Raw genomic sequence first — 13,352 nt, 5'->3', positions numbered from 1 at the left:
CTGGTAGTGTTCATTTGGGCTTTATGCCAGCCAGAACTTATGAATTAAAATACTGTTGCATTGCTCATCAAACTTAGTATTCGTATACCTTTTAACCCAACAAATTAAATTTAAGCAGGGTTTCTACAATTCTGTAATCAAGATTAGAAACCTCTGTCTCTGCTACACCAGTGTAGTTAAGATCATTTTGAGGTATAGGAAGGTTCATGGCATCTCAGAAAGACAGCTTACGATGTCTGAACTGTGAGGACGTTCCCGATGACAAATGTGTTGCCAGCTGTGCAGAAAGTGGTAGGTTTTGGATGCTTCAGAGTTTCCATAACACAGAATATATTCCATTTGGGGAGCACAAAGACTCTGTCCTCCCCTCTTCGGGCACAGGGGAGGGCAGCATCGATAGAGGAGCGTGGTCTAGCACTTGTCTCCGGAGTGTATCTGTAACAAGTGTTCAAAGCTCTGAGAGCACGAAGAGGGTGAAGGGAGGGAGACGTGGCCAGGCCAGGCTGCGCGTTGCGGGAGTGTTACTGGTGGTGTTTCATGAGTGCCACAGGGCTGTAGTGTGTCACAGCTGGGTAATTTCGACAGTTATTTGGTGTCACGTAGAATTAGGACTGTGGAAAAAAAGACTCTTTCAGTTTGACGTAATGATGATGCAAAACTGTGCCCTGAGCTTTAGCAGTAGCACGTTTCACATTTGCTTTGAAGAAGACTACCTGCCCATACAGACCTGGGGGCCGTCTAGACAGTCATCTCTGCTGGCTTCCTCCCATCCGTATAGTTGGGATTTAATCCAATTAATAATGATTTTCAGCAAACACAGAACATACAAAATACAGTGCTATAACATATATTGTTAATTTTCTACCCGTGTTACTGGGTTGGGTGTTCAGTGTAGCATTTTACAGTCACATGTTAACTGTATGTTTTGTTCTAGTGTATCGTCTTTACGGTTGGCCTACAGAGACCTTGATATTAACACAAAAGAAGAAAAGTTAAATCTGTCTGGTAAGAAGAAAACTGAATTGGAGAGACTTGGCATGGGATTTGGCAGCAACAGAAGGTATGTAAAGTTCTATAAACTGTATGCAGTTATCCTTCATTTTACTTAGGAAATGAAAAAATTAAAGTGTGTTATGGAAACTTAAACAATATCATCAAAGAATCTAGTCTTTTACAGGGGGAAGGGGCAGCATTGCTGCTGATAGATTTAAGTTCTAACCCGCCGAAAGGTGTTAACCTGAACTGTAGGGTGTCAGTAGGGTGTTCGCCTTGTTAGCTGACTGGGGGGGAGGCACTCAGGATGCTTTCAGTGAACAGTACCAACCTATGTACAGTCTGTCTTCCACAAGAAAAGGTCACATTGCTGTGTTTTCCAGCTGTTGGAATGGTCTGTGTGTTCAGAAGTCCTTGTCACCATTTCAGAGAACTATAGCTGAGTTTCCCATGGCTTTTTTTGTTTTCATTCCTCCTTTCTAAATGTTTGTATAGCTTGGGCTTTATCAGCAAGCTTCAGAAACTAGATTTAGGCTTTCATTTCTTTCATTTTTAGGGTGTGAGCTTTGTCATCTATTTACATAGTTATTTTCTTCCTGTCCCCAGTGGCATTTCTCACTCAGTCACCTCAGATATGCAAACAATAGAGCAGGAAACGCCTGCAATTGCAAAGCTGAAGAAAAAGTATGCTGATGATGTCGAAGACTCGTATTTCTCTTCTAGTTCAAGGTAATGTATAATCTTTTTATTTTGAGTGGGAGTACAAGTATATGCAAGGTACATGTTCATATATACACAATATAACTGGAACTTAAGATCAAGCCAGAAGAGAGTTGGGCATGTCTGCACATGTCGCGTATTCCTGGGGAACATCAGAATCAGAAAAGCTGTGAAATAGTTGACCTTACCTCCATGACAGATGTACTGATAAAGAAGATGAGTTACTTTTTCTGAGGAGAAGGTAGTCTAAAAGTCTAAACTATGTGTTTAGGGGTTTTGTCTTGTTCAGGGGTCTAGTCTCTGCTTGCACAGAGGGTTGCCATACAAGCTTTTATTTGCTCTATACCGAATCCAGTGAATTTTTTGTCAGAATGACTTGTGTTCGGTCTTTCTTTTTTCTTTCTTTCATGCGGTACTGTCTTCAACTTTCAATTTAATTTTAAACGAGTATCAATGTCTGATACTAGATAGATTACAGTTGCCTCATGGACGCATGCTGGATGCAAAAAAATGAAATCTTTGAGGTATTGTGCCTTGGATATATTGTGTAGATCTCAGCAGTCTTATTTGATAGACTTTTATGTATCTGACATAAGATGTAAGCAAAAACCAATCGATGATTTTTTGATCACAGTATGAATGCAATGCAAATTATAAAACACTGTTCTTGAGAGGGAGAAGAAAAAGAATTAGTCCTACAGGCACTAATTGCAATGAAACAGCTGTTTCTGGACTAATAGAAACAGGTGCTGCTTTTATAAACTGCCTTTATTGGATTGGTGCCACAGGAACATGAAAAATTGTACCTAATTACTCGTAGACAGGCAAATAAAAACACAAAGGCCTTTGTGTCATTGCTTTGTAGTGTAATCACGGGTGGCAGAAATGCAAATGTGGTACCAAGCAAGCTGGGAGCAGTCTTGTAAAATAAAACATACCATTTCAGAGCTTCCCTATTGTTCTTTGAAAAGAACTGTTAATGCTCTCAAATTATTCATAAGCCTACTAGCAGGCAAAGGATAAATAATGGAAGAGGCTTTTTAATGTGTTTTGGTTCAATAATTAGGAGATAAATTGTAACCTAGCAGTTCCCAGCTCTTGTTCTTCTGGTCATAGGAATAGTAGAGTCTAATTGGAGTTGGTCTACAAATTCATTCCCTTTGAAGAAAGTGTAAAGTCAGATTGTTGGATTTGGTAAGGTCTATAAGGTGGTTATTATCCTTTGTTCCAGGCTGTGACTTTGAAATAGAGGTAAACTAATTTTAATATCATCTTTGTATGTGCCCAAAAGCAAAATAATCATGCTGGATATTAGAGTGCTGGTAAATATCTGTAAATTAAGCAAGCTAAATGTCTCAAGGTTTAGATAATTGAAGCCTCCCAAAAGACTTGGATTTTTATTTTTCTTTTTGCTACAGTGAATAAAATCTTTATTAACATAACAATGCAAAATTTTATTTTCTATTAAATGCAGTTTTTCCTGCTCCCTCTGTCCCCCTGCCCTGAATTCTGAAGAAGTGTTTTGCAAAGTAGGAAAGTCAGAGAGGGAAGGATGGAGAAAATAAGTAATTTTATTCAATTGTAGCCCCTGCCCCATCCCATGGTTTTGACAGCCACAGTGAGGTTGTATAGCTTCAGATATCTATAAACACCTTGTTTGTTCTTACACATTCGTGTGGAGCTCACAAAGATTGCTGTGGCTTCTTTTTGATGTCAGGAGAGAAAGGGAGAGACTTCTGCTTTTTGTAGAAGTTCATTCCAGATCTGTCTCTGCTCATTTTAACGTGCGGTGGTGTGACATTGCTGCTGAAGGTGTCACCTTTCTCAGAAAACACAAAAACAAGTGTCCTGAATATTCATAACACAAACCTGGAGAGTGTTGTTTTTTAAAGGGTGCTTTGCCTGTCGTACAGATGCAGACTCGCATTCTGTGCTTGTGCTACTGAATGATTTCATTCCGCTACCCTCCTGTTGTTTTGATCATCTTACTCCCTGTCCTTACCACCTGTCATAGCCAAACTTCAAGAAAGTTTCTTTAACCACAGAGGGCAATTCTTAATCTTTGGCATTTTAATAGCGGGGGTTTTTTTCAAGTATTTTCCATATGTGTTTAGATAAGTGTAGATAATCAAAGGGGAAGAAGTCAGGATAATGTACCACCAGAACTGACGAACATGCTTCATTTTTTTTTCCTTTTCTTTCCGTTTGTGTTTTCCCTGCAGTTTTGATATGCAAGAGAAGATTGTCTTCTTAAATTAAGGCTCACTTTTAAGAAATATGTTCTTCAGCATTGTTTTAATAAAGCGTGTTATAAAACTCAGAGCTACTTAATCTTTGTATTAAATGAAGAAAAACCACAGAACCAGGGACAAGAGCTTTCCTTGCTGTTCTGAACTGTGTTTATTGATGCCTCAGCAGATGGGAGCAGACTCTGTGCTTGTGTGTTCACAGATCGACGTGTATGGGGCTGTGAGATCAGCCACGAACAGCCCCTCGGCTAGAAAACATCACCCCCCGTGGGATCACAGCACGGTTGGGTGCCAGGGGTTGGCTGGGTGCTCCTGGATCTCTGGAGTGTTCAAAGTGCCTTGAACGTTGCGGTGGCTTTTTTCACAGCTGGTGTCTTAGCACAGAGTCAAGAGCACCAGCCCCTTAGAGCAGGGTTGTCAGGGTGCCGTGCCTGCAGGGTCCATCCTGAACGTTTTTTAGGGTCGCTCTTAAACCAGCCAGGGACCCTGACAGCGTTCTTCCCGATGCTTTCCCCGGCGCCAAAGGAGATGTAACACTTTGAAGTCATGAGAACTCTGCTCGTTGCGGTGGGACCGTGTCTTTCAGGCTGTCCACTGCATATTCATGACCATATTCAGCCTAAAGAAAGGCTGAACTTTTTGGTCAGTTGAGTACGTGTGTGTAAAACCAAAACTCCATTGGATTCAACTGCAGAAAGCTTCTAACCAATATTATGAAGTCCAGATTCACCACCATTGTGCTGAAAACTTACGTGCTAATGAACACTTATTGCAATATTTACCTAACAATATAAAGTTCCCACTTTTCTTTTTCTTCTTTTAGGTACTATGACTCTTCAGATTTGAGGAGCAGCACTTTCTCTAAATGGGATGACAATTCAGATTCTTTTTGGAAGAAAGAAAATAATAGCAGAGATGTCGATATAATGTTAACTTCAAAAAGTACAGGATTTTCAGACAGGTATACCAAGAAAACCTGGGTGATTTTCGTACAGAAAGCCCAGGCTTGTCAATATGATTTAAGTCCTGGCCATAATAGTGGGATTTTTTTTTTTCAGGCAACTTTCTGGCTGAATTTCTTTCGTGAGCTGAAATTCCTATTTACATTTTAAGCATTTCTCTGCTTTGCTAAGTGCTGTACAGTATATGTATGTGTACTGGAGGTAATTTCCAACGCGTTCCAGCAAAAAAAGTAGTAGACAAAAGATGTGGAGAGAAACTCAAATATTTGCAGTGTTCTGAGAGCATAGTTGCTTTACTTGCTTTGTTTATTGCCTAATGAACCAAAGAGAACCCAGTTACCAAAGGAGCAAAAGTGCAGGGTACTCAGCTGTTAGGATCAAGGTGTTGAAGATACTTTCAAACAACAGGTCTAGTTGTTGGGAGGATTAAAAAAAATCTATTTCTTTTTTCACAGCTGTGTTTTTATCTTTGTAATCAAGTGGAAAATGTAAGAATGTGGGGTTTTGTGTGCTCAGTTGATGTTTTCTACTTCTGTTCTTACTTAAAACTGTGTTTTTCATTTATCTGTAAAATGCAGTTTGTGCACTTAAGTACAACTGCCTTTTTTTTATCACAAGCATGTTCTGTTGTTTCCTAAAGAGTGGACCAGTGATGTGTATTACACAAAATAGGGATTATTCATGTCTGCAACGCTCTTACTTCCTTATTTCAATACCTTTTTTTTAAGTAAAAAAAGGCAAGTGTTGAATATGTATGTTTGAAGTGGAAGGCATTCAAAGAACACTGAGCCTTCTTGTGCCATTATGTTTTAATCTGAATTTCACTAACATTGTGGTCTGGGTTTTTTGAGCTTTTGTAGAAGTAGTCTGTCCTTGTTCACATAATTTAGCTTGCTTTTTAAATGAACTCTGAACATAAACATACAAGATTAATGAATTTGAAGTACTATATGCTCAGCAACTTGTAAACCTTTCACTGAAATTTTATTTGCTGTTCCTATCAACTTAGTTATCTGAATTTCTTTATCCTGGGTTGATACTGATTTAATTTTTATTTAAAAAAAAAAAAAAATCACTATTGTACTTTTAGGCTTCACAAAGCAAAGATGATAGTGTTTCTTGTTTGATTTATTGCATTCTGCCATGATGTAAATAAGTTATGCTCACTATTGCAGTTTATTTTTCTTTTAGGCCTGCGTCTCGTCGTAAGCCTGACTATGAACCATCTTTAAACACAGATGAGGCACAAAAGAAATTTGGCAACGTAAAAGCAATTTCATCAGACATGTATTTTGGAAGGCAAGATCACGCTGATGTAAGTAGGAAGCAGTGATAAATATTTTTGAATGTTAAAATATTCTTTGACTAGGAACATGATGTTCTTATATAAAGAGAAGCCAGTAAATAGTTAAAACTGGTAGAATTGGTAAGCTTATAGAATTATGTCCACTTGAATATTTGTTTGATAGAAATGTACAAGTTTCTGGTAACTCTGATAGTTCAGTATTTCATTTTAAGGAGTTGCAGCTGCAGGTAGGACCTTGGCTCCGACATCCTCCTCCGCTGATAGAAGTGGTAGACTGTGATTCAGCAGTCTTTATGTTTGAAAGAACCAGCCTGATGCTGAGTGAAGGCATACCTCGTTGGTTCTAAAAACCCAGACTGGTGCCAACAAACCGTTGCTAAAACAGCTGTCCTCTCTGTATTTGTTACATGGAAACATTATTGTAAGGCTAACTAAGCAGATAAATCGTTCAATAAATGACATATAATTGAACCAGCCTAGGAGTAAAAACCCGATAAATATTATTTTGGAGGTGAGGGATCATTTTTAAACTATTTTTAATGAAAAATTAACAATTTAAAGAGTAATATAAAAAAATATAATCAATGTATTACCATTCCCAGGGAACTAGAAAAAGTTGAATTGAAGACATCACGTGGTTGGAAGGGTTAATGATGCTAACTGCAGTGTTTTTTCCCTATCCTACCCAACCACTCCATTTCACGTTTTTTAGTTGTTCTAATGGTTGCGTAGTTTTTCAGCAGTTTCAGGGTAGCTAACAATGAGTAGGCCTCTTGGTGTTGCAGTGATAAATGTCACTCTTTCATCAACTCAGAAATGAGTTGAGATTATGACAGACTAATGTAAGTCATGGGAAGGCTACGAAATGGGAACAACTATCAGAGCAGCCAACTTCAGCTGGATCTGTATGTTCTAAAACTGTATGTATAATCTCACAAGTTATCTGACCTGACCTTGAAAGATGACAGCATACTGTTACAATACTTTCTCTTCTCAAATCTTTCCTAGTATGAAGCAAGGGCTCGACTAGAAAGACTTTCTGGAAGCTCATCTATAAGTTCAGCTGACTTGTTTGAAGATCAGAAAAAACAACCAGCAGGTACTTATTGAACAGAGTGAGAATCTGTATCATGGGGTGAGCACGTTCCGTACTCTGATTCCAGTTACCCTCTCAGCTGGCTGTTGCTGTATTCTGCAAGAAGTGTGCAGGTGCTGTATGCATTAGTATTGCTAATAAGTCAAGCATAACAGGTGTAGTCATTATTTTAAAAAAATAATAATTCATTATTCAAAAAACCCACTTTCTTAAATTTCACGTTCTGCATTTTCAGTTCAGTAAGTTCTGTATTTTATACTGGTTTTTTACATGACTTGTTGCAAATAATAGACTATATTGCAAATAATTGTTAGCAAAGGAAAACTGTAATATTTTGTTATAAAAACAAATGTGGTAACACCTAAATTGACTATCAGTTGGGCTTTTTTTTAATAAGTTACCATAAGTAACTTAACCTATTTATATATGTGAAAATAGCTGTCACAATTGAATCTAAGATGAATTTTAAATAAAATGTTAGTGGCCTTGAAGTTCCTGTGTAGTCTGTTGCATGGCATATCCATTCTTCAGAATATCTGCTTCTAACTGCCAAATGACTAAGGAAATTCTTCAGTTGGTTTGTCTGTTTAAAAGATTTGTTGGAACCCCTTACGTTGGAGAGTATAGTTCATCAAATTAGACAGGAAGAACTAGATTAGATTGTCTGAAAAGCAGCTCCATAGGCTATTGAAAATACCTCATGTTTTCTTTCCAGCACCCTTTTTGGGTAGTACAATACTGTGAAATAGAAAAAGTAGGAAATACTGGAACGTTTATTGACTTGATCAGTTAGGTTTCATTCCTTAACTTGTGAAGAAATGGAAAAAAAAATATTGCAGAACTTGAAATCTGTGAGTAATTATATAAATAGACTGGAAAAGCAAACAGTCTTCAGCATCTGATTTTACTTTGGAGAAGTTGGAGGGACAAACCATACATGTGACTGTTCAGCTTTGATCCCCTGAAAGCAAGTTTTGAATACATGGGCTAGTAGGGAAGTAACTCCTGTTACCAGTTACTTAAACTGGATTTTAGTAATTGAAATGTAAAAAAATAAATAAAATTAAGGAGAGGAGGAGACATAAAGCAGAAATTACAGTAACTTACTTTAGCCACTTGAAAGTGCATTTGCAACATGTCATACTTGTGTTTAAAGATGTGGGGAACATAAGCAAAGAAATGGTGTTTCTTTCTGAATTTGTAAAATATGTTTTCAATAACACATGGGATTGTGATAGCATATTATTTTATCTCTCGTTGACTAGAACTTTCTTTGTCCTTTTAATTTTCTTGGCATATAAATTATTTTATATGGAATTAACTATTTTTTCCTTTAATTTGTGTGGGGTTTTTACACAGTAATGGCTAAGAGAATGAACTAGGAAAAGGTAAATATAAGTTAAACATGGAACACATTGTGTGATATGATATATATATATCTCTCTCTTTGTGTATATATATGAATGTGCCTTTCTATGTACACATCTATATATGTGATAAAATTCTCACCATATTCTGAGTAAGGGTACTTATAGGCAATTATATAATGTTTACTGTGTGTACGTGAATTGTGCACACACGATTATTCATCACTGACCACTTGGAAAGGTTCTTGGGGCTTGTGGGGAGATGCAGAGATGCATAATATGGGATGAGAAATACCTGCCTGCAGCTCGAGGTTGGTTACTCTGTGACTGGCATGGAACCCAATTGTAAGTTTAAAGTTACATTACAAAGACTAAACCTGCTAAATTCTGTGGGTTGTTAACTGCTCTAAAATAATAGTGAGGAAAAAATACACCAGGAATTATTATTATGTATATTATAAATTCACACTATATTCAGTCTACACAGTCTTCCTTTCCTGCATGTCTTTCTGTTACACCCCCCACCCCAAAGACTGTCCTTTGACAGTGTCTCCCTTCTTGGAGAAGTTTTACTGCACTGATAGCTTGTCTGCTGTTGGATTAATGCCAAGGCCATCATTAGTCCCATAAAATAAAGGTAATCAGGAGACTGGAGGCTGGCAACAAAAACACTGCTGTAATTCTGGGGTCCTTGCCAAGATAAAATGTCCTTTGAATCTAAAGTTGTTTTTATGAGCCCTGCTGAGATTTTAGGGTAGAACAGTTTGGGGGGGATGCTTGCTTTTGTGCAGATCGCTGTAGGAGCTGTTTTACCACAAAGGCTGTGAGAAAATGCTTTTGCTTAGTGTTATTTCAGACCTGTTGCTTATGAAAGATGGCGTGTCAGGTGGGTGACTGGTGGGTTCCCTTAAAATCAGCATCTATGAGAAAAGGAGTTGCCTGCCTGCCTCATTTACAATAAGTTTTTCAGACAACCATGCATAACCAGAAAAACACGAGAAAATTCACGTGGCTGAGAAGTGGTTAGAGCTTTTCTCAAGTTATTTAGATCTGCAAATTTTATGTCTGTGACTCTGACTTTAACGATGAAAGTGCTGAAGCGTTTGGTTAATTGGGACGGGTGGTAAGGAAGTCAGAGTTACACAGATAGGGCTGTCTCAGTGACAGTGAATGTTTGCAAATACTGTACAAGAGGTGTGCCCGTGCGTTATAAACAGCTTAGCCAGCTTCAGGGGATGGAGGGGAAGCTCTCTGGAAGGGGCTGCTGCTGCCAGCCGCCCGCTCAGCTCAGGCAGAGCCAATCCTCCGCAGGCAGGCCTTGCCGCGCCGTGACAAGGCGGCTGCCTTCCCTCTCCGGGCAGAGGAGCTGCAGGCCCTGCCGAGGGCGAGGAAGGGCCGCAGGCGCCGTCCCGTCCCGCGGGGACCTGCTGTCCCCAGGGGCTGCGGAGCCTGCGGCTGGCGAGCGGCCTCAGCTCAGCCCCAGTCCCAGTCTCCAGCTGGGCAGCACTGGCCGCCGGCGGCTCTGAACTGGGGCCGCAGGCTGCAGCCTCCATTTTGAAAGCGGTCTGTCTGGGGATGCTTCCTCTGGGGAGCCCCGTTTATCTCTGCAATCGTGGCTGTGTGATGCTGCTTTACAGAACCACAGAATTCTCTAGGTTGGAAAAGATCTTCCAGTCCAACCATGAACCCAACATTAACAGTTCCCAGTTGTTCACTGCCATTTGTGCCTGTTACGGTGTAGGTGTTTCACACTGGCGCCTGCCGGTGATTCTGCTCACAGATGGGTGGGGGATTGAGATTGTTAGCCTGTCAGCACTTACCATGCAGGTAGTTTTGAAAGCGACTGGATTTCTGTTATCTTTAGGCCTGTACTTTTCACAGCAGCAGTAGAGCTAACGCTGGCCAAACCATATTTGCTTTAGGGAAGGCTGGATTGCCAGCTTTTCTTTGGAGTTTTAAAACTAACTAACTTACCCTAATTTCTATAGAATTTTCCAAGCCTCAGATGTAGTAACGCAAAAGATGTGGGTATATAGAGCATGCAAAGCCTACAGTGCACCCAAATAGGGCTCGTCACTGCAGCCCCCACGAAGGGCGTTCGTCCTTGAATTGCAAGGTGATGACAGCTGTCTGGGGTACAGCACAGAGAGCGCTGCAGCAGAGGGAAAGTGCAGAGTAAGTTATATATTACCCAAACATTAATTGCTCGGCTGGGAATACGAAGTGTAGAAGATGACACTGTGGGTGGAATTATGAACAACTGAAAAAAAATTAAAAGTAAGATGTATTTAAGAAATTTGAGGTCTATGCCTAGTGATTAAATTTTACAGTATCGATCAGACATTGGTATTTAGTCTTCCTAGTAGTATATTGTACTTAGGGGGAAAAAAAGGGCTGCTTTTAATATAAAACTCTGTTTTCTCCTTGTGTGTGTGTGTGTTCTCCTTTTAGGGAGCTACAATATTACAAATGTCCTGCCTTCAGCTCCTGATATAGCTCAGTTTAAACAAGGAGTGAAATCAGTGGCTGGAAAACTTTCTGTACTTGCTAATGGAGTCATGACATCTATACAGGTTAGTAAAAATATTACAATATATTAACCATCAGTTAAAGTATTTTTGTAGGGATTTAGTGTCATGGATCATGCCATCTTCAGGGAGAAGAGAATGAATTTGGTTTGTAGACCTCTCATGGCAGATATTTATCTTTTTTAAAATAAATCTGTAACTGATAGCTCATTTCCTTAGAATATCTTTTTTGCCTTTTTCCTTATGTAGTTTATTTCCTTACTTAAAACTGAAACAGAAATTCCATCATGGAAATTATTTGCTGTCACTTTATTTTTAAAGAAATAATAGTTCATAGGTCAGGATAGAATAATTTAGTTGGAAGAGACCTACAGTGGTCACCTAGCCCAGCTCTTGTATTGACTCTTTAATTGACTTGACAGTAATACCTTTAATACATGTTTGTGCTCAAAATTGGGAGATCCAGGCCTCAGTAGCTTAAAGTGTGCTTCATGCTCCACTTAGTTCACATTTCCAGTAGGAGGTCAGTGGGAGCTTTCAGGTCTTTGAAAATCAGGCTAATTATCCTGGAGTTGAACTGTAAGCTCAAGTTCCTGGAAGCACCGGTCAATTTTCTTTAAGTCTTTAAGAATTAAAACCAATTATTTTACAAATGTAAGTAAAACTGGTTTTTTTTTCAATGGGAAACATACTCAGGTCTGTCTGGTTCTTCTGCTTTTCTAGGATCGATATGGTTCATAACATCTTTGGATTGACATCCTACACTAAAGAAGGGTTTCTCTTCAGATACACAAGTAATCACACTGCTGATTCCAATGAAGGTTGCCTTAAGACTGATGTTTTCACTTGTTCCAGCATATTTGTTTCCTTGTGCAGCTTTCTGGCTCAGCCTTTTCTTACTGTTATTTCATCTTTACAGAGCGGAAATCTTGCAGCAACTTGTTACATTGCACATGATCCTTTTTTTTTTTTTTTCCTCCTTTACAGTCTTGTATTTCTTAGCGACCTTAATGTTAGATGTTAGAAAGTCTATTTTATTACTGTTTTGGGCTGTGAGGCAGGAAAGAGAAAGAGGGATGAGCACATACATTGGAAATGAGGCTTCCTAACGGTAGCCTCAGTGCAGCTGCATCCTTGCTTGCCAGACATAACTTGTCTTCTGACTGTCTTATGAGCTGTGGAGAAGAGAATGTAAATTAAGCATATGCTGAGGTGGTATTTAGTGGACTGTAGCAAAATATAGAATTAAGTTAAACCTGCGCTTATCAGGAAGTAGAAGCTCTTGCAGCCGTAAATTGATGTGCATTAAAATGATGGGGAATTAGTGTTTTAAAACAATATTCCTGCTAGAAAATTTTATGCTTAGATGTGAGGTGTGGAGAAGGCAAGACACATGGTATATTGAATGGTGGATTTCATCTTGTCGTGGGAACAACCTATTTATTCCTAGTTTTCAACATTACAAAAAATTGCAATATAGAATCCTTAAGTGCTTTTTAAAAATCTGTATTGTGTACAAATTGAAAAAAAAAAAAAAAGGGCCTAATAGAGTAGTTAATTAAACACTTGTTAAAAATGTTTAGAACAATCTTAGTTTTTTGATAAATTATGAAATACTGAATGAGGAAGTAGCGGGGCTGTGTTTTAGACAGTCTAGAATTTATTGCTGGTGACATCCTGTATAAAAATGATTATGACCTTAAAGAAAAAAACCTCACAACCAAGAATGAGCTCAAGCTAATTCCACTCTGTAACTATTTCTCAACTCAAATAAAAACAATTGATATAAACTTATTTTTAAATTAAATTTCTATGTGTAGACAGCAATCTCCAGCTTTCTAAATGCTGCCATCTGTATTCTGTCTATACAATGGTAAAATTAGCCTTTAATTTCAATTAGTGAAACTAGCTTTCTTATTAAATTGCTATAGTGATTTAGAAATCAAAAACTAAGGCTGGGGTAGAAAGTAAGCTACTGTATTGAAATACTACGTTGAAATACAGCTAACTATATACCTGTACTTGTTTTTTAATTTCTAGTTGCTTCCTATATCTAACTTGCAGTTCAGGTAACTTTCTCTTCTGGCTCTTGCATTTAGGTTTATTAATCCCAAAATGAACTTACTTTTTT

The 13,352-nt window shown here is 38.5% G+C and overlaps 1 protein-coding gene across 3 annotated transcripts in view; it reads left to right on the top strand.

Annotated features, from left to right (window-relative positions):
• ARFGAP3 (ARF GTPase activating protein 3) overlaps nt 1–13,015 on the top strand; it is a 32,071-nt gene extending 19,056 nt beyond the window's left edge. For all 3 annotated transcript variants that reach the window (XM_074901182.1, XM_074901181.1, XM_074901180.1), the window contains 7 exons: nt 935–1,060; nt 1,600–1,722; nt 4,786–4,923; nt 6,116–6,239; nt 7,239–7,329; nt 11,145–11,266; nt 11,945–13,015. In XM_074901182.1, the coding sequence (XP_074757283.1) occupies nt 935–1,060; nt 1,600–1,722; nt 4,786–4,923; nt 6,116–6,239; nt 7,239–7,329; nt 11,145–11,266; nt 11,945–11,962 (742 nt within the window). In that variant the 3' untranslated portion in view covers nt 11,963–13,015. The remainder of the gene's footprint in view (nt 1–934; nt 1,061–1,599; nt 1,723–4,785; nt 4,924–6,115; nt 6,240–7,238; nt 7,330–11,144; nt 11,267–11,944) is intronic.
• Nucleotides 13,016–13,352: the final 337 nt, after the last annotated feature.

This window comes from Athene noctua, chromosome 3 (genome assembly GCF_965140245.1).
Source record: "Athene noctua chromosome 3, bAthNoc1.hap1.1, whole genome shotgun sequence".
NCBI classification, from domain to species: domain Eukaryota; kingdom Metazoa; phylum Chordata; class Aves; order Strigiformes; family Strigidae; genus Athene; species Athene noctua.
This window is presented reverse-complemented; position numbering and strand designations above follow the sequence as displayed.